Source organism: Thunnus thynnus, chromosome 23, assembly GCF_963924715.1.
Source record: "Thunnus thynnus chromosome 23, fThuThy2.1, whole genome shotgun sequence".
NCBI lineage: Eukaryota > Metazoa > Chordata > Actinopteri > Scombriformes > Scombridae > Thunnus > Thunnus thynnus.
The window spans coordinates 18883483-18903905 of NC_089539.1; the positions used below are offsets into that span (position 1 = coordinate 18883483).

At 42.0% G+C, this 20423-nt stretch overlaps 1 protein-coding gene across 6 annotated transcripts in view; it reads left to right on the forward strand.

Annotated features, from left to right (window-relative positions):
- The first annotated feature begins 254 nt into the window (after nt 1-254).
- ppfia2 (PTPRF interacting protein alpha 2) overlaps nt 255-20423 on the forward strand; it is a 158460-nt gene continuing 138291 nt past the window's right edge. For 4 of the 6 annotated variants that reach the window (XM_067581070.1, XM_067581071.1, XM_067581074.1 and 1 more), the window contains exons 1-2: nt 255-589; nt 10385-10640. In XM_067581070.1, coding sequence (XP_067437171.1) covers nt 10392-10640 — 249 coding nt within the window. In that variant the 5' untranslated portion in view covers nt 255-589; nt 10385-10391. The remainder of the gene's footprint in view (nt 590-10384; nt 10641-20423) is intronic. The other 2 variants (XM_067581072.1, XM_067581075.1) reach the window with 1 other exon arrangement.

A 20423-nucleotide genomic window follows, 5' to 3' on the forward strand; every position in this document is an offset into this window, starting at 1 on the left:
TTGCAGGGAACAATTTTACATTTTGCACTTATACTTTCAACATTATAAGATATTTTACAATTGATTTTTTTAATGGCTAATGTTCTTTTTTTTTGGCCTAATGTAACAACTCTTAGTCCTATGAATGTTTGTACACGAGATTTGGATAAATGCTGTGCTAGATCTAATTTATTATTAAAATTATTGACCTATTATTATGTCTACCCACAGAGAGGAGGAAGAATTGCACAGCTGCAACTTTAAGACTCCGCACGCCTCCCCTCCGTCAGCTCCAACAATGGTCTTTTCCAGCTCCGCTTATCACAGCAGAATTTGTAACATGCCATAATTCCTTAACCGGTGTGTGTACTCCCGGAAATCAAATGTCATTACCCGACGCGGCCAATTTGGCGATTATTCCTGCTCTTTTGGTTTTGGACAATGCCAGCGGCGGGGACCAGCCGCACCTTTACGATCGGATCCTCGGCGTCGCTGCTTGTTTGCACTGAAGAAGCCTCCTAGGATTGTCCGCTTGATGGTATAGCTCGCAGAGACTGCAGTTGTCATTGATCCGCTGCCAGAGCCTCTTGTGATAGTAAAGGAATAAATTGTGAGTATGCACACTGTTGCCGCCGGTATTGCGGTGACCTACATTGCCCTATTCCTGCAGGCTCAAGGTGATTTTCTGCGGTGCCCTCTTCACATCCTCAACTCTCAACTGATGTGTGATTATCGGAGGAGTAGGATGGTTCCTGCGTGGATGGATGCATGGTGTAGGCTATATACATTTCGTGTGTGTGGTTGACATTGCGAGGGTCTGCAGGGAGGGGAAAAAAAAAAAGAAAATACGTCCGGCTGTCACAGTGTGGAGAGACAGAGCAGAGGAGAGAGTTAAAGGGGGGCGGGATGCAGACTGAGAGGCTGGCATGATGTAATGCACTTGAGACAATGGCCAAGGATTCTCCCCAATTATCATTTCAGAGAATGAGGAAGAGATGTTAGAGCGTTGTAAAGACAAGATCAGCGCCGCAGTCAGGCCGTGTGTGTGTGTGTGTGTGTGTGTGTGTGTGTGTGTGTGTGTGTGTGCGTGTGTGTGTGTGTGTGTGTGTGTGTGCGTGCGCGCGTGTGTGTGGTTAATGTCAGTAAAAAAGAGGAGCTGTCATAGGAGGAACAGCTGCCCCTCCTATAAACAATATTATTACCCCCTATTACAGAGATCCAAGGAGGGAGAGATCATGAAACAGCCTCTCTGTCTCTCCTCCATCACATACCACCCCTCCACACACACACACACACACACACACACACAGACACAGATGTACTGAATGAATGAATGAATGAATGAATGAATGAATGAAAAGACACACACACATGGAGGTGCTGGCTTAATTTGAGGCTAGAAGGTTAATCGCTGCAGGCAAAGCTGTGTGATCTCCGTCTGATCTTGCAAATTAATATTAACGTTTGCAACTGTGACAGTAGAGGAAAACAGCGATATTTGCATTTGCATGTGGATTTACATCTTTGTTTAAGTTGTGGCATGCACAGTTGTCAAGTGTGATAGACTACCGGTGCATTATGCAAAGCCAGTATGCTTAATTTAACGGTTTTGCATTGAAGAGAGTGACTTTCCGGTGATGCACCTCAACCATGCAAATACACCCCACTGCTTACGTCTGGTGTGCAGACAGTGCTTTTATTGCCTTGAGGTGTCATGCACAAGGGTGGGCTACCTGTGGCAGAAGCTTTTATGTTTATAAAATGATGGTTTAGAGGCATCTTTTATAGCCGAGGATTGACTATTGCCAAACCTTCCATAATGAGTAGGGTAAAATACAGCTGAAATGTTGGCAGCGGTGGCCGGCACGGTTCAAATCTGTTACAACCCGAGCTTTATTGCTTTTTTTGTTCACCTCCATCCGTGCTCTTATTCAATCTCTATCGATTGATGGTTTGCATGACCTTGCTGCAGGGGATTGTGGGCAATGTTAAAGGCTACACGCTGTCCTTTCATGCTTTCATGTGCATGCAGACTTATTTTCAGTTGAACAGACAGCTGGCACACACACACACACACAAACACACACACATCAGGAGACACACACAGAGCCCCCCTCACAGATGCTCACACACAGGTAGCGGTGAAGCGCACTCAGACAAATGGAGGCACACACACACACACACACACACTTGATGCACAACCTCCTCCTCTCCCTTTCCTGCCTCCCTAATGGCAGCAGGCTGGGTGTAACTCTACACCTATGTCATCCTCTTTATCCCACCTCTTGTCTCATTCACTTTTTACTGCTCAGTGTGTCAGTGTCCACTTGTGGATGTCAGTCACAGCGGGGTTTTGACTAATCTCCTCTTGTGTTCCTCTGTGCGGAGCTATTTGCAGACTTTTTGACTTGGGGAAAAAAATGAACATTCAACCAAACAAAGCAACAGTTGTCAGTAGATTTTAAGTCCAAAAGAGTGACTGTAAATATCTGGAGTGTGGCAGATGGGATTCTATTGACAGAGCATATATCTAAAATAAGTTTGGGTGTGCTCCTAATGACATTACGTGCGGCGTGTCCTCAGACTGCGGCATCCGTTCCAGATGAAGGAGCTCAGTTGACGCGACTCAGATGTTCCTTTTTAAAATAAGATTATGTGAATTTTATTCTTCATTTCATTTAAAAAAAAACAAAGCTCCTTCACACTGTCAACACTCATGGTCAATTTGAATTAAGCTCTTAGGAGTGAGTGATGTATTTTCTTGTTTCTATGAATGATTGTATTTCTTTTTGCATATGGACATTGCCTATAGGTAATCATCTTTTAGCTTTTATAGGTTCCCAGTTGTCCATGTTCCTATATGTTCCTATATTTCTATATGTGTGGTCTTTCGCTTTTAAATGCCAATCAAAGGTCATTGCGGTGAAATGTTGCCATCTAATTGACTGCGAGTGTTCACAGGAGTGTGTAGGAGATTATTCTATATGTTTTAATAAAATGTGTCTCAAGGTTTCCCTGCATGTGATGTCTAAATGCTGTTTTCAAAGAGTCTTCTGCACGTTAAAGGAATGACATTCTGGCGAGGAAATATTAATCAAATTTATTTTTCCTCTCCTAGAGTTAAATAAATATATAAATATTTAAGAGTGAAATTTTATTGTACTATAAAAATCTGAAGTGCAGTATTTGCTTTTGAAAATTCCACCATCGTTATTTAGTGGAAACCTTGTATTTCCAACAAAAATGCCCCAAACTAAAAGCGAGACTACGCTGCTTTTGAAAGAATAAATTCTTCCTTGAACGAAGTGTTGAATTCACAGGCAATAAAATACACCCTTGCTCAAGTTTATGATGGCTATTGTTAGCTACAAAGCATGAAAGTTCATTCTTGACCTTGAGAACACATATCTGTGATAAAAAAAAAATATTCAAGGTTCATTTACCAATCTCTCCTGGAGCTTTCAACCCTATCTTGCAACCCTCTTCAGGGAACGGAGCTCACTCAGGTGTCATCACATGACCTAATACTTTCCTACTTTGATCCCTTACATGGCTGGGCCTTAAGATTTCTGCTTGTACACCCTGAGGACAGGAACCCTCAGAGAGGAAGTTTTGGGTGGTATATGACATCACTTGCAGAAGCTGTAGAGTAGACGACATCCCTGGATAAGATACTGAATGAACACAGGAAACAGACAACATCAGCTATCTGCGAACTCCAGATCAGAACTGGTCTGGGAGAAGGGGACAACGTCATCGACCAGGAGTCAGTGGATGGCCAGACAAAGATGAAGGAGGCCATTCACATCTGACACCAGAGACCATTTAAAACCCCCCCACACACACACATTAGCTGAGGAAGTCTGTGAGATATGGTTAAAAAGTCTAGAAAAAGCTAGTAAATGAACCTTAAACACACAAAAATGTTGAGTCTTTATAAAGTACATACTGTTTTGTAACTGGCATTACTAAGTCAGTTTGCCGGCTTAAAGGATAGGTTGATGATTTTTCAAGTTGTTCTTCATAATGTACTTCAATCTAAGTGATGGGGGACAAAATCCAGTGTTCCCTCTGTGCAGAGATGTATTTAAAAGTTTATTTGAAGCTGATATGAGGCTTCAGCTGCCAAATTAGTCCAATCAAGTCGATATCTTTCAAAGTGACTGTCTTTTTAGAGCAAAATGTCCTCTTTTTGTTACTAAAAAAAAAAACTATGGAAGATAACCATTCTATTTGACTAACTCAGACGGCTGATGAAAAAGAAAGCAAGCAAAACCCATATAATTCAGGTGCCCATATGAACCTCAGTGTTCATATGGGCACCTGAATTTTGTTTTAAGAAAGACAACTTGTGAACTTATCCTTTAATCACTCTACTACTTGCGCTACTCTTACAGTTACGCCGCAAATGCTACTTGAGGCCACGGTGTCAACTGCTCAGCAAAGGTTACCTTGGCTCTCTTAAGCTGACAACTGCCCTGTGTAACTTTTTATTTGTAGAGTATAAACTGCACCTCATGTTGCTCAAAGCCATCAAATTCCCAGAAAAAAATACAAAGAATGTGACCTCAGTGGTGGCCATGGCCCTGCCTGAAACCAGTCACATGGCACTGCAGCTATCACAGCCCGATGCAGTGTTACTGTTGTGCAACATTTTTATGAGAACACGCCGATGTCGAATTACTCTTTTAAGTTTCCCAGAGACTTTCACTATGTTTCAATAATTATGGTTTTCACCTTATCATCAGTCGGCACCAATATTGATCTTTTGTCATGTTGCATCACCACAGAAAATCACACTGACGGTCCCAGTTCAGCTTGCAGCGTTGGATATGAGTTAATAGTTTGATCCATCCACTCAGTAGATCCCTGCTTGAGCGCTATTGTATGTTCCTGTGGCAGTGATTAAATTGAATTGTTGTTTTCTTGGCAGGCTATCCCTCGGTTGTCAGAAGTCTCTCTGGTGCAGGGAAGCCATATGAATGGGATTTCTCAGCACTATGAGTGTACCATGCAGTCTGGCCCGTTCCATTCACAAAAATGCTGTGTCACACTTTTCCCACCTGTCGGCCCGCGATGGATGCCAAAATGGGAAAGAGTGGCGTGCAACAGTTTTTCCATTACCCTTTAAGCCCATCAATGCAGTCTGTAGGAGCACTTTGCGCTCAGCTGCATGCCAAGAAATCAAACGCAGACATTATTTAAAAGTGCAATTTCCCAGTAGTCATCTCTCCTGGCAGCCGCAAAAGTGACGTGTGTAATCAGCCCTAGTGTTTGCGGTAGTGATGTAAGTGAAGTGCATTATCATCAAAATAATTTGGCCTTAGATTCACTACTCATGTTGCGAGGAACTGAGCTTGAATGAACCTAATAGGGCGTTACAAATGTTTGAAAAGTTGACCTCACATTTGATAAAAGATTAGGTCTTTAATGGGCTTTTTTTTGGGCCTACTTTGTTTTGTTTTACTCATTTCTAAATTACCTTCTTCTTAGCTAATGAGTTATGAATTCCATACTTAATGATAAAGCTTTAAACAGCTATTTTAAATAAATATAGTTGTATTTTGGGGTTTTAGTACAGCTTATCTCCAAAGCCACAGTGTCGTGTTCAGTCCTCTTCCTGTTCTGCATACGCTTGTACGCCACATGTCTTTTGATGTTTTCCAGGTGGTGAATAGTGCTGAATTGGCCTCGCGTCGCCATACTGCTCAGAAACATACTGCTGTTTTGTGTGCTGCTCCTTATCTACTCACCCAATTGTTCCCATTAATGAGATTAACAGAAGACATTCAGGAAATGAACCGCGACTTGCTGATTTGTTCTCGGCAAAAAATGGAGTGGCTGTACATAAGTGGCCATATTTACATCTGTCCCATATATAGATTGTTCCCTGCCTGCCTCAGTTTTACTCAGAGAAACTTGAGTTGCAGGGGTTTGCTCATTTTGTCATCTTTCCCCTGTTTATTGATCCCACTGTAGAGAGAGAAAGTCTAGATAATCATCGCAGATATATTACTTCTTTGCAGATGCTGCCCTGGGTGGAATAACAATAGCCTTGGTGAGGAATCACAAGTCATACACAAACAAAATCAGTTTCTACAACTAGAAAATGGGATGACCTGAGGAGGGCATGGGAGCGGTCAACCTTATCGCCAGACATGAGCGTTGTTATGGCACGATTCTGCAAAATCCTTGATTACACCCAGTTTTCTTTTATGTCCAATACCAATGTTTTTTTTTTTACCAGTTTGTTTCATCCGAATGAGTCATGGAATTTCCCCTAAAAGGACAATGCGAAACTGAATTGTCATTTAAAGTTTTGCTGTGATAGATTAGATCCATTTCTGATTTGATCTTGATAACTTTGCCTCTCTGCCTTCCTATTTGTTGCAAGTTTGCTCAGCAAGTTTGCGCTGCCAGCTAGACGCGAGCCTGGTGCCAGGTGTCTGAGGTTGAATGAGGCTGCTAGGCAGAAAAAAAAGGGCTCTGGATTTTGTTGCACTGATTGGGAAGAAAACCTCACTTCTTCTCTCCCCCCTCCCTGAATAATTCATTGATTGGCATATGGCATGGAGAGAAAAGCCCAATAATCCCTGCCTGTCTGTGTGCATTTCTCATTGCATCTGTGGCCCACAATGTGTTCAATTGAGCGTATTGCTGTTTCTCCCTCCTGTGATTCCCGCATAATTTCAGCCTCACATTTAACATCTTTAACCAGCCGCGCTAAACTCAGTCACTTAAACTTCATCTTGTTTATACAACACTCTTAGTCTATTGCTACAATTTTTTCCCCTCAACTATCATGACAGATACAATCTAACCTATGCGTTATTGGACATGCATTTATGCTAAGCCAAAGTCGGACACGCTAGTGGATTTTGAAGGCATATTTCCTAGTGTACATTATCATAATGTGCCGTGATGTTGCAGTGCAGAGGAAATGTGCATAGAACGGCACTCTATCAGTAGTCATTCTGTTACAGGCTCTATGAATATCTGTAGACCAAATAGCTATTTTAATGGGGATCAAATTGGCTATTCAGCAGTGAGAAAGTAGTATTGTCACAGCCAGCGAGTGCAATCTAGATAACATCTGCATCCCAGCTGATGGCAATAAGAGCCCATGTTCTTTACACTGCCCACTGAGCGTGATTACTAGTGTTTATCTATCCAAAAGTATCAGACTAACTCTTACCTGTCATCATTACTGCCTCCCTGCTCCACACAAGAGAGACACTGATGACTTGCTGGCAATATCAAGCAGCAGAGGAGCTGAATTTTGGGGGGGGGAAGCAATGGGTGTGCATATATTTCTCTGTCAGGCCTGATGTCTTTTGAGCAATTAAGCGGATAAATGTTTCAATAAGTGTTATGCTTTGCTCTCAGTTTTCAGGAATGCTTCTTTATACGTCTAAGTGAGGAGACAAAAGCAGATCAGTGCACTTTGCCTCTGCGTTTATTGATTTTTCATAGACAGCAGAGATGATTTAAGGGGCAGTCACAGTGAGATCAAAGTATAAGGGTGCAGGAACAGGACAATAGGGAATTGTATGTGCCACGAAGCAGAAAAACATCCTCAATACACTTTGCTTCCGCACAGCTTAAAGGAGAAATAAAACCCCATTAATGTGCCCGGCACGCATTTCAGCGCCTGTGCATCGTGACAAACACGGTGGAGTGCGATCACTGAGAAGTTGTGAGTGATATGAAAGATCAACAGTAAAGGTGAGATTTCAGAAGTAACCCCTAAGAATCTGGAAACAAAGAGCCACCACTGTCTCCATTTTGCATTTCGTATATAGTTACCATTTTGCATTCTACAAAAAAGGCGAAGATATGAAATAACCCCAAATTAACAGTGCCAATAACGTTTCTGGCAGAACCTTTTTCTGAGGCTTCATAGTGGTTTTGGAAATTGTAGACATAAATACAAGTCACCTTGATCGAATAACTTACATGTAAGACTGCAGGAATAAACCGTCACCTTCTACTTTAAATGCATTACCGAAGGCCCGGTCTGTCCGCCGGCCTGCTTTCCAAGTGAAGGCTGGCATGTGTGGAGTGTCCAGCCAAGCAGCACACCGGCTCGGTCTCTCAGGTCTAAACGGCAGCGGATGGTGGCTGAATGGTGAACTGGTGGGAGTTTGGCCGGGCGCCTGGAGTAGATATGGGAGACCCTAGCCTCTTGCCAGAACATGCTGAGACACAGACCTACCATTATAATCCACCCAGAGGGAACCAAGTCTGGGCATTGGGATACTAAAACCTGGCCTGGGTCAACACACTGGAGGTCTACTGTTTGTTCTAAGTGATCATTAGCCTTTAGGGTACAGGCCTATTTACAGCATGCATCTTGACTTGTCAAGCACAGGTATTAATAATGAGATTAATGATGGCTCTGTTACATTAATGTGTCTTTAATTTTATTATTTACACCTTCTTTTCCTACTATGATGATGTGGTTTGAATGAATCATCGTTGCCTTGTAGATTGAGCGACTGACTGACATGTTTTAATAAGTTTGTAGGAGAGTGTAGAGAAAGTATGTACATTCATGGCTGTCCTTCTTCTATATGCTATTTTTGTGACATTGTGGTAAATCCAGCTATTCTGAAATTAAACGCTCGAACATTAGAGGAATACATTTATGCTGCGGTGGGAGTAAGATGAGAAGATTTACATCAATTTTATCTCTGTATTAAGTAGCGAGGAGATTAGTCGAAGATGTCGTTAGCTTAGCTCAGTGAACTGGGAACAGAGGACAAGCAGCCAAGTAGCTAGCTCTGTGCCTTTCAACAACTTAAAAACAATCATATTATATCATATTTTTAACATGTGTAGGAATTCAAAGCTGAGACACTGTTGTTAAACAAGCAGCTAATTAGTTACTGAGTCAAACAGCTGAGTCCAGTGACTGAATGCTGGATGTCAGAAGTGCTCTCGACGCTCGCTTTGCACACTTTTGTAATGTTGAACAAAATTAGGTGGTTCTTAGAAGTACCTGCCTTGCTTGTTAATATAACATTTTTTGTCTTTTGATAAGCTAATGTTAACAGTTCCCCACCTGCACTGCGCTAAGCTACATAGGCAAAAAATGACCAGGATCTCTCTAACTTACTTATTTTAACTAATAGTAATTTTCTCATTGAGGTAAGAAAGTAATTTTCCTTTCATGGGGTTCAAGTTTTTCCCTCATGCTTTTTATTTACCATACCTGTTCAAATCTTTACAACCCAACCAATTGATAGTGTTCGAGCTTCCAACCTTGAGCATGATGTCAAAGGAAAATGGCCACTGTGTGAATATGGTCCATTGGTTAGGATGACTCCTGAAGACTTTAAGTCCCTCAGGGAAGCTGGAATATGGCTTCACATACCCACTATAGCATAGATATGTTGTATTATGCAACACGATCTGGGCTGGCCCATTAAACACCACAAGCGTGAAATCTAGGGCAGAACGCCCAGCCTCCCAAGACGTCTCTGCAGCTTTGAAACGCTGGGGTGACACTGAGCCAAGCTCCAACTGTGTCAGGCCCAGTCACTTACACACAGCCATGCAAACAGTAGTGAGTGGAGATTCACACAGAGGCACATGTAGTAGACACAGGCATGGACACACATTTGCTTTTGCTATTTATGTAAAGATCTTTGCCATGAACGTAATCCTCGTTCTAACTGTAAGCTCAAATCCAATCAAGGAATTTTGATCCACGCTCACACCTAATGTCAATGTTGCTTCAGTATGCTGTAAATCGGAAACCCAGGCGATGCAAGACCCTTTATTGTGTTTTGGATTAGAAAATCTTTATTATATATACTATCAAAATGTAATATCTTTATTCACCCTCCAATTGACTGGTTATCTGTCCTCCTTCATGTGTTTCATCTGCTACACGTATAACCTATATACCAAGTAAATCAATTGAATCTGCCGAATGCTGCCTCTTGTCTTCCTATGTACACATCAAATTTGACTTTTTTTTTTACATTGAGGCTCAAATATTGAGCCTATTTTCTTCCAAAGGGTCAACAGAAAAATAGAAAGGAGGAAACCTTACAAAAAAATGTAACATAAGCTTATCATTTCATAGTGTTCACGCTTGATGTTTCTAATGTGAGCATTTTTTTCAGGATTTATCAAAGCAAATAACAGAAAACTTTATTGATGTAGGAAAATTAACATTGCAGCAATCGAGATGATGCAGTGTAAGTGAATGAAAAATGTGCTTTTAAAGAAAATAAATACTCAAGTTCAGACTGCGCCTCACAGACTGATTTGTATCAGCTGTGTCAATAATTCTGCAGGACACCACTCTACATTTTGTAATTCAACGGCACCATGTTTGACTTCAAATAACAGTGAATCTATCTATCTAATCTCTGATCTGTCTCCTCCCTGGCAGAGCCAAGATGATGTGCGAGGTGATGCCCACCATCAGCGAGGACACGGCGTTGAGCCAGCGCGGCTCTCAGAGCAGCGCCTCGGACCCGGACTCCCACTTTGAGCAGCTGATGGTCAACATGCTGGACGAGAGGGACCGGCTGCTGGACACGCTGAGGGAGACCCAAGAAAGCCTCGGACTGGCCCAGCAGCACCTGCAGGACGTCATCTACGACCGTGACTCACTGCAGCGCCAGCTCAGCTCCGCCCTGCCACAGGTGAGCCGCAGCAATGTCACTTTTGGCGACTTATTTTGCAAGGAAAAGTATGTGTTTTGTGATAAAATTGCTGTTTAAAGAAGATTTTTTTTAAAGTTTCGGTGAAGTTGTGAGGAGAAAATGTGTATTTTACCCCTACCACACCTGAACTTGTTGCTTTAGTGTAGCATAAGGATTGTGGTTGCATTATCAGTTGCATTTCTTCTTATTTGAACACTTAAAAAAAACCTTTTTGCCGAATGAGGTAGAGCTTGCATATGAGCAGTGTGAATTATATTGTTCCCTTAGCACTGTTCCTCATTGAAATTTTGTGTAATTAACTTTTAATTTACAGTACATCACTTGATTAGGTTTAAATGAACATGACTCACAAACTCAAGTCCAAATGAAATCATGCAATATGGTTTGTAGTAAAAAGGGAGTCTTAAAAATGTGAATTTGTTTAATTTGTCTCTCTTTAAACATTTGAGAAGTGGGGTCTAATCACCAGTTGCATGTGGATGTTATTGTAAAACTATCTGGATAAAACATACACTTGCTTTTGTTATGTGCGATACCTGTGGCGCTGTGTTTAACCACTTAAAATCTCTTTAATTGCACTACCGTGTTTGAGACATCCACAAAAATAAACTGAAAAGTAGTCAGTATTTAAATTACCAGGCATAATTAGATGTTTAGTGTGTATTCAACCATGTTGGTTGTATGACACTGCAAGGTTGCTTTTGTTTACAATAGATGCAGTGAAACATAATGGAAACCGTGAGCTTGAAATTATGGAGCGGTTTGTTCATCTTCCAGCAATATGTCGAAAAAAAAAGAAAAGTGTTACGTAATAATTCCTACAGTAAGCGGAGATTATCACTTTCTGAAAGTGTGTCAGTAATTCTAGTCACACGCTCTCCCCGTTCGCTTTCCAGAAGACTCTGGAGGTTTGCTGGTGGAGAGAAGAGGACTTTGTTAGCAGGCGGTGCCCGCCGATAGCACAGTAATCCGCATGGTTTCAGAGACACAGGCGCGGCACACACTGTGTCTGTATTAACTCTGGTGTGATCTCACATTAAGGCTTAAAAGGGGTTTGAAGTGTTAAATGATACTTCCTATTTTGAATTAATCCAGCCAGAAAACCATTTCAATATCTGCTTTTTTTTTTTTTTTTTTTTTTTTTTACTTCTGGCCCCGTGGCCTTTAGAATAATTTGAATTAACCCACTTACACCTCCTCATTCTGACGTCTGTGTGTGGAGATGTTATAAATATGCCTTTACAAGCGTCTTCCTTCCTCTCATATTCTACTCAGACTGTAGGTTTGAACTCGGGGTTATTTGGTCTCCGGCTCATACTTTAGCCACAGGGCTTTTATCCTCCTCTGAAGTTACACAGTGGACGAAAAAGAGAAAACTTAAGCACTTACAGAGTGCTGCTCATAGATTTCTTTTTTTCCGACACCCAGAAATACCACACACCGAATAAAACAGGACAAAAAAAAAAACCTCACTTCTTCCTCTCTTGTCTCATATTTGAAACCCGAACCCTTTCTGCATATCCCCCGTTCTAGCAAAGAAAAGCAAATCCGAGTTTATCTTCCCCTCCCGTCTAAACATTCCCACCGCTTCATTTCCAGAGGAAGCATCCAGGGCTGCCAAAGTGAAATAACATTTCCATTATCAGACAATTTCACTGATGTCCAACGACAGTAAAGCTCTGTGGTGGCGCTGTGGTGATGTATTGGTTGTCATTGTGTAATGACAGAGCTGACACACTCTTCCGGGTGCTCTTCGCCGAAAACAGATGTCACTCTAGTGATCGGGATCCTTCTAGCGGCGTCCTGGCACCAACGATTCCATTAATTAATCGTCTTATTGGTCTGTATGATATCAACATTACTCTAATGGTTTATGAAGAGGTTTTGTTACACCTTGGTAATTATGCAGAGGCATTTAGCTAGGGAGTGGGGGGGGGGATTGGCCCTGTTGTGCCTTAATGTGCAGCAGATAGGAGTCATGCTCTTATGCAACATGTGCGTAAGAATGAGCTTATTTCACATAGTCAGCCATCACCTTTGTGCTAGTGTTTCATGAATATATTATTTCTTGATTAGGCTGTAATGATTTCACTGCATCTGACACTTCTTTTATAAGACTTCTTAATACAGATGTAATTTTGCAGCAGTTTTAGAGGGACCAGCAGTGTGGAACAATGCTCAGATAATCACGTAGTGGGATTCTTAAAGAGGGCAATAGATAGCTTCCAGGTCTTTCTCCACTCTATGTGTGTGATTGCAGAGGAGGTGGTGAATGAGAAGAGAAGCAGCAGAGCTTCTTTTTTAAAGACAGAAGTGGCCTCGTTTAGGCGATAGGCAGGCTGTGAATGTGTCTTTACTGATATCACTCCTCTGTTCCTGAAGCCCGGAGCACTGGAAGGATTAGGCGTTGGCCCACCACAAACTTCCCTCCCTCTTGTTCTTCTTCTTCTTCCTTCTCTCTCTCTCTCTCTCTCTCTGGTTTTGCTGTCACTGCCTTTTCTGTTGTGTTGCGCTTTGCCTTGTGTCTGCCTCTTCTCCTCTGTTCTCCCCCCCCCCCTCTCTCCATCAGAGGTCACGGCTCCGCTACTCGTCGTGACACTTCCGACTGATCGGAGTGACACTCGCCGTCCCCGCTCGACGCTTCCAGGCAACACCGCAACCCCCCCTTCCTTACATGCATAACAACCCAACAGTTCCCCCCACCCCTCCATGCCCCCCCCCCCCCCCCCCTGTCCCTCGTCTTCCTTTTCTTTTCATTTCATCAGGCCATTTTGTTACAGAACGGAAGAATGGCAGAGGCAACCATTAGCTGTATATGTGTCACACGCTCATCACTGCATGACGTGACTTACATGAGCATCATATTTAAAGGAATACTCCACCAAAATCTGTCTTTTGAGTATCAAATAGTCACTTCCCATGGGTTTGGAAAGTTATAGACATAGATTTCACTGTTCTCAAAGAGGAAATTTGTTTCCACTGTGTGTGCATTATACATTATTATTAACATGACGGTCCAGGTTAATGGCCATTGGTGCTTGGCTTGCTTTTGGAGTCCTCTCAATCTCCTTGCATCTTAATAAAACAGTGAATGGCTCTTAAAATGGGTAAATATGACCAGTCTGATTGTCTTTAGCCAAACATCCAGCAATATAAAAAATGAAGACTAGTATCCTCATATACCTATCATCAGTTTGCTGTGATGCATCCCTTAATGTTTCTGTTAACTTATGAACAGGTGGGTAAACTTCGTTCAGCAAATAAAGCGATGGATTCACCCCGAACTACATCTCTGCTGCTGATTCAACATGCGTTTCGTTGCACAGGGTGAGCAATATGCTCTTGCCTCTAACTATAAGCCTCTCTGGGAAACGAGGGGCGCCTCTGTCATCCGGAAGCCTGGTGTTTTTCCGTGTCTTGCATTATTTGGCGTATTTCCTCCGCTACACTCAATCTGGAGTCACTCTACTAGCAGAGAGACTCCGCACTAGTACTCGCTGGAGTTCAGAGAAAGAGACAGGGGGAAGACATGTAGAGCGTGTAGACAACCCAAAGCCTGCAGCGCCGCGCACATGTGACCCTCCTCCCCTCCTCCAACACTCCCTGTATCGTGACACATGCAGGCAAGCTGGCAGACAGGCAGCGTTCTCCGGAGCACTCAGCTGTGCGTTACTGTACTCAAAGGGCCCTGAGGGGCTGCGGGAGCCTTCTCCCCATGCTGTTTATTTACTGTTGCCAAACATGGACCCAGGAAGGCTGCTGCTAATGTTCTCTGCAGCATCTTCCGCTCATTCGCACCAAGCTGTAGTCCTCCGTTAATATTTCGAGTTTTAGTCACACAGATGTTTCAGCTGTACAGATGTTTCTTAGAGGTGGAGATGCTCTGGAGAGAGAGAAATGATTTTACTTGTTGACTTTAATTTAAGTGGGTGAAGCCAAGAGTCACTTTACTTGGCAAATGGTATTAGCAAAAATCTTCTGTGTGTTCACTGTGGGGTTTTTTTTTAATACTATAACCATGACATTTTTAATCGTAGGTTGTCAGCGGCCATTCTTGAGCAAGTACGGATCGCCAGAAGCTCAGCTGACCTTTACATGTAGGAGAAGGAAAGAAATCACATAAATTGACTATTGTAGAGACTCCACCAAAATGTAAATGTGCAGCGGGGCACCATTTTTGATTCCCAACTACATAAGAACATAACCATGAGACATCTTACGTGACTAGCTTTTGAATATAGCAAAAAGTCACTGCTCTCCGTAGGGTTGACTAAATTAGATTTTCAGTTTGAAAGATTTAAAATTACTACAAGGAACTTTCATTTTGTGTTGATTTTCGTGGCCCCTGTGGACAAAAGCCATAGTGTCTCCCAGAATGAAGACTGCATTTCCCATGAGCACCACCGACTTGTGCTGTAAAAGGATGCATAGCGATGAGGTAATGTATCCATTTGTGGCTATGTAAGATTAATAATTGTAATATGAGGATGGTGAAACGAAGTAAACTTTGTTTTAGTACCGTTCATACACCTGGTTTACACGTAAAGCTGCATTCGCACCAAATCCAGCAATGGGGCACCTTCCTGTAGGGTTGTGCAGAGGTGTGGGCGTATTTATATGTGCTTTAGAATATAACTGTAGTAATCAGAAAACGTTTTATTTCTCTTATTCATTCCTTTGTTCTTGCTCTCTTCATTCACTCTGTAGCTCGCTCGACCGCTGCTGCTGCCGTCTTCTTCAAAATGAGTCAGGAAGCCGACAACAAGTCTAACTTTACTTTTAACATTATCAAACAAAGAGAAATGTCCTCCTCTCATCCTAGTAACGTCTTTGTACTCCCTCATGGTACAATGCTACATGTACTGTAAACAAAGACTCTTCTGGTCTCCGTGCCATAAATCATTTCGTCTGATTTCGCGGGGACCCAGTGGCAGACATTTAGAATAACTATAGAGAAATAGCCAAAACTCTTACTGATGGTCTTGTTTGCTTATGTAGGTCATATAGAGGCATCAGAGGCATCATGAGACTGTTTCATAACTAGTTAAAAGTTCCTTTTAGTCACTTTTATGTCACAAAAAGCTGTGTTTTCATTCAGATTTTGTTCAAAACCTTGTAATAGAATTAAATCATAAATTAATGTGTTGGTCACTGTGGATGTATCAATCTCGCCTATTGGACGCTCAGGACCAACAGCACGGTCTCAGATCCCCAGACGTTGATGTAAATGCTCTCTCCGCCCAGCCAGACAGTAATGAGATACCAGCCAATTGATCACTCACACACTGATGTTGTAATGAAAGCTAAGACTGCACTAGATTACTGTACACAGCGGCGATTGATCTGAGGTTTTTTCTCATTCATGACCGTCATACTGGTTTCAGTAGAAATTACAACAGTGAATTTCCTGCAACGTCTTTCATATGAGACGGTGATTGAGCTCAGCAACAAGCTTGGTTTTCACATGACTAGTTTTAGACCATTTTATTTAAAGATTAGTAATTAGGGTGGTAGTGAATTTTTCCAGTTGTAAGCACTATTAGCACCCTGCTTTAAGTGAATGACCCTCTCCCCTTTACTCCACTGTTTATTAATCATACATGACATGGCCATTTGTCAAAGAGTCCGGCCACAAGGCACACGGCCATGTCCTCCCATCCTTCTTAAAGCTTCAGCCAATATCACCAAATGGGTGTTTGTAGTCATGGAATGTACCACTCTGTGGACCTTCGTGGGGGTGAATGATGAACGAGGAGAAGGTGGCACAGCAGTGGGAGACAGGGAGGAGGGAGGGGAGACGGTGAAGTTCCCTGACAAAGGCAGAGTGTGGAAACGAAGATGACTAAGCTCATCGAGGAGAGAGGATGAGAGGTGAATCCTTCTCTTTGCTCTCAGATTTTTTTTTTTTTTTTTTTTTTTTTCTCTTCGCTGTCTTCCACCCTCCACCCCCTCCCTGTCTCTCTGTTGCTTGTACTGAAGGCCTTCTGGGCTCCAGCAGTCAGCCAGTCAGCTGGTCTCCTCCGCCAGAGCAGCACATGATTTTCCATGATTACTGTTATTGTTTTGTGCCCTAGTTCACGCCGCCTGCAGGCTAGATGTGTGGTTGATGCGTGGCAGGAGGAGAGGAGGAAACTGTGCAAAGACGGGTTATGTTAGCAGTGATGATGCCTCTTTACTTAAGTTGACAAGGTTCTAAACATCAGAATACATCAGAATATATCACGAATAGCATATGTTTGTAGACTTGTAGAGAATTCAATTATTTAAATCCTTGGCACGGCCATCTTTGTCTGGTATATTCTTACTCACACTGTGATAGGCAGTGAAAGCGTGTTTTCCAATTTTCCTGTCTCGCAACCGTTGATTTGCAAACTGAATCCTTTTCTCGTTTTTCTGCTCAATTTACCACCAAAGCCTTGTTTTTCCTCTCTTCCCTTAATTCTTCTCTCCCTTTAATCTTCTCCAGATTGACAGAAGCAGGGATGGGCCCTTGGCAGACACCATATGCATCAAGTATCTGTAATGGCTCTGACAGAGATGCTTGATCAATACCCTTGAAAGGTTAGGGTCTGATTAGGGAGACAGATCTAGCCCTCCTCCGGATGAATCATCACTGCTAGTGCCAGCGCCAAGTGCTGGATGCTGGTTGACCGTTGTCTGACAGTGGGTAGGCAGGGGAAACAGAGGAAGGGATGAGGTAGGGATTCTGATCAGACACATCAAGGTGACAAGACAGTGCAGGAGGATCTCCTGCAGATGTAATTATCTCTCTAATGAACAGCGCAGTAGGGCACCAGAGTGCTGTAAAGTCAGGAAGTTGCAGGAACAAGGAGACAGCAGCTGCTTGCATGCAAAGTCTGCTTTAGGATTATCGTCTCATCCAGTCAATGTATTTAAAGATCACACTGAGAATTTAAATTGTAGCGGTTTAGTTTAGGCAAAACCAAACATTTAAAAGAGAATTTAACACTCTACGTTGCTACATACCTTCAACGTCTTTATGTGCTTAGAAAGATTCACTCTGGAAGTTTGCTTTGCACCCAGAATAACCACAGACAAGCTGCTTTTAGTGCAGCTTTGGTTTGCTGTAGTTCATCAGATGATTTCTTTTCTCTGTAGTAACCACTGTAGGCTCTGAAGACATGCAAAATGCAAAATACCTCTGAAAACATAAATCACTACCACACCACAAGGCAGGTTTGAAAGGATTGAATGGGGGGTTTTTTTCCACATTTTTTGTACGTCACCTAAGAGTTGAGCCTTTGGTCCAACCGGTTGATAAGATGCTGAATTTATTGTGGCAACCAAGGACTAATTCCCAAATTATATCAACAGAGATGATTAGTCATATGATATAAAAAAGAGTGTTTTAAGTGAAATAAAACCAGCTGCTGTAGGAAACATAGCTAGCAAGTGGAGTATCTTACAATACATCATGTGATGCATTGATGAGTAATGTGCAGGTCAACAAGTCCTCCAAATTAAATGACAAAATATGTTCTGTATCAACCTGAGACAAGAATCTTCTTACTCCTCCTTACCTAATTTTCAAGATGAAAAAAAATAGTTTAGTGACGTTAATAGGTCAGAATTAATGATATCATGCAGATTTCTGACATGTGTGGTACTTTCTCTAGTTGGATACCAGCTATTTACTGATGGCCTTTGATAGTTTCAGCTAGGGTTGGCTTAATAACAGAAGCAAAGACAAAAAAAGAACCCTGCTTGATGCATCTCCCCAAGGAGGAAGCTGAAAGATAAATCCCCTTATAATGTTGGTTAGTGGTTTAGGAGGTTAAGCCATGTAAATGAAATCAGCATCTATACCAAGTCTAGTTTTGGTGCATCAAATATGTATTGCTATTCAATTCTATGAAGCATCTGTCCTGTGCTGGGTGATATAACTAAGTCTCCCTTTTCCACTTCTAAGTAAGCAGTAAGATACTTTCCAGAATCTCCAGGTGTTTTCTTTTTTTTTTTTTTTTCCTTTCAGATGTCCCCAAATAACATTTGATGATGAATTATTTGTGTTTCGGAAATGACAACGCGTAGGCAGACACCCTCTGAACACTTTGATGCCATCTCCGCGTGTGTGAGCGTTCATTTGTGTGGGTGGGATAGAAGGGGAGGGGGGGGGGGGGGTTGTGTTAGAGTTTGCATCACGGTGGGAAGAACTTGGGCATGACTCAGGCCCTGAGGCAAGAAATACAGAAATTTTCAAATCTTACTCCCCACACACACACACACACTCACACACACATGCATGCATAGTCCCATCCTCAGGAACACACACCCAAATACACACTCACACACACATATATTCATGCTGCTTGCTGGCTTTACCCGAATAGAGAACTGGTCCCTTGAGAGCCACTTAAGTGAGCAGAGTGAAATGAGGTTATGACCAATACTTAGTGCGTCTCACAGTGCCGACCTGGAAATGTAATCTTCCCTCCAAAAGCCACTATTTCTGTTTATTTTGCCTCCACCCTGAATGAATATATCTGTTTTACCAGTTCCTCTTCACTGAAACACTTGAATCAGCTGCTTTTCCCTTTAACGTCAGGCTAAGACATGATTATTTAACCAAAACTCTCAACACACTGCAGCAAATATAGACTGACAAATTTTTTTGGGGAGGTTGGCAGCTCAACTTGACTCCTCAGAACAGGTCTCCTGTACGAACTGGTGTTTTCAACCATGCAGCTGGTCCCCATTAATGGATACCTTTTAGCTTTTGAATGCTCCACTTGAAAGCCAGAAATAGAGCATGATGTCACCGGCTCTTGGCGCCAGCTGAGAGTCTTGTTCAAGGACTCTTAAGAGAGCTGAACCCATGATGTCCCGCTTACTTTGCTGCATCACAGCTCCCAACCTACTGTATAATATGCTGTGATGAACTGTGCGGCAGTTCTCTAGAATATCCTGTGCATCACACATACGCAAACATTATGATTACAATCATTACACTCGCTTCTGCTAAACGTCTCATCTGTGCTCAACATGTTATGCCTGCTCTTCAAAGCAGCACATTTACATCTCATGTTGGTGTATAATTATGGTAGTTTATTGGCAGTTTATGACCGCTATTTGAAATACTGCTATTTTTAATGTTGAGGCTATGCACACACAGCGATGTTCAGACCAATGTAAGTAAATAAATAAAAGTCCATCAAAATTTAATTAGGCACTGTAACCCTGAGATATTAAATTAGAACTGAATTGGAAGCCATTTTTGATAGTTTTTGGGATAAAAGTTCACACAAGTTCAGGCATTCATGATCCCCAGAGGATGAAGCCCTTGACTTTTTCTCTAGCGCCTCCAGCAGGATGACGTTTGTGGTTCAGAGTGAAATGTCTTGACAGTTGTTGGATGGATTTGCTATGTAATGGAGTTAAATGAATACAAAATGAGCTCTGTAATAAAAAATGGGAGATTCAAACTTTTTTTTTTATCTTTGATGGGTTCAGATTAAATGTTATATCTTGTTATTTTTTAGATATTATGGATATAATGTCGTTTTGTGATTCTGGTACTTTTTGTAATATATACTTCTCTTGTAAAGTCACATGACTAATTGATATACTATTAAAAAAACAGAAAACAAGTTTATATGCTACAACCAACAACAACGATTGGGGAATAAACATATTTTGGAGAACTGAGTGGTACAATTTGTGTTTTTTTTATTTCTAATATTGCTGACATTAACTAGGAACTGTAGTCGTCATGTCACAAGCCGTTGAGTGAGTCTCTGAGAG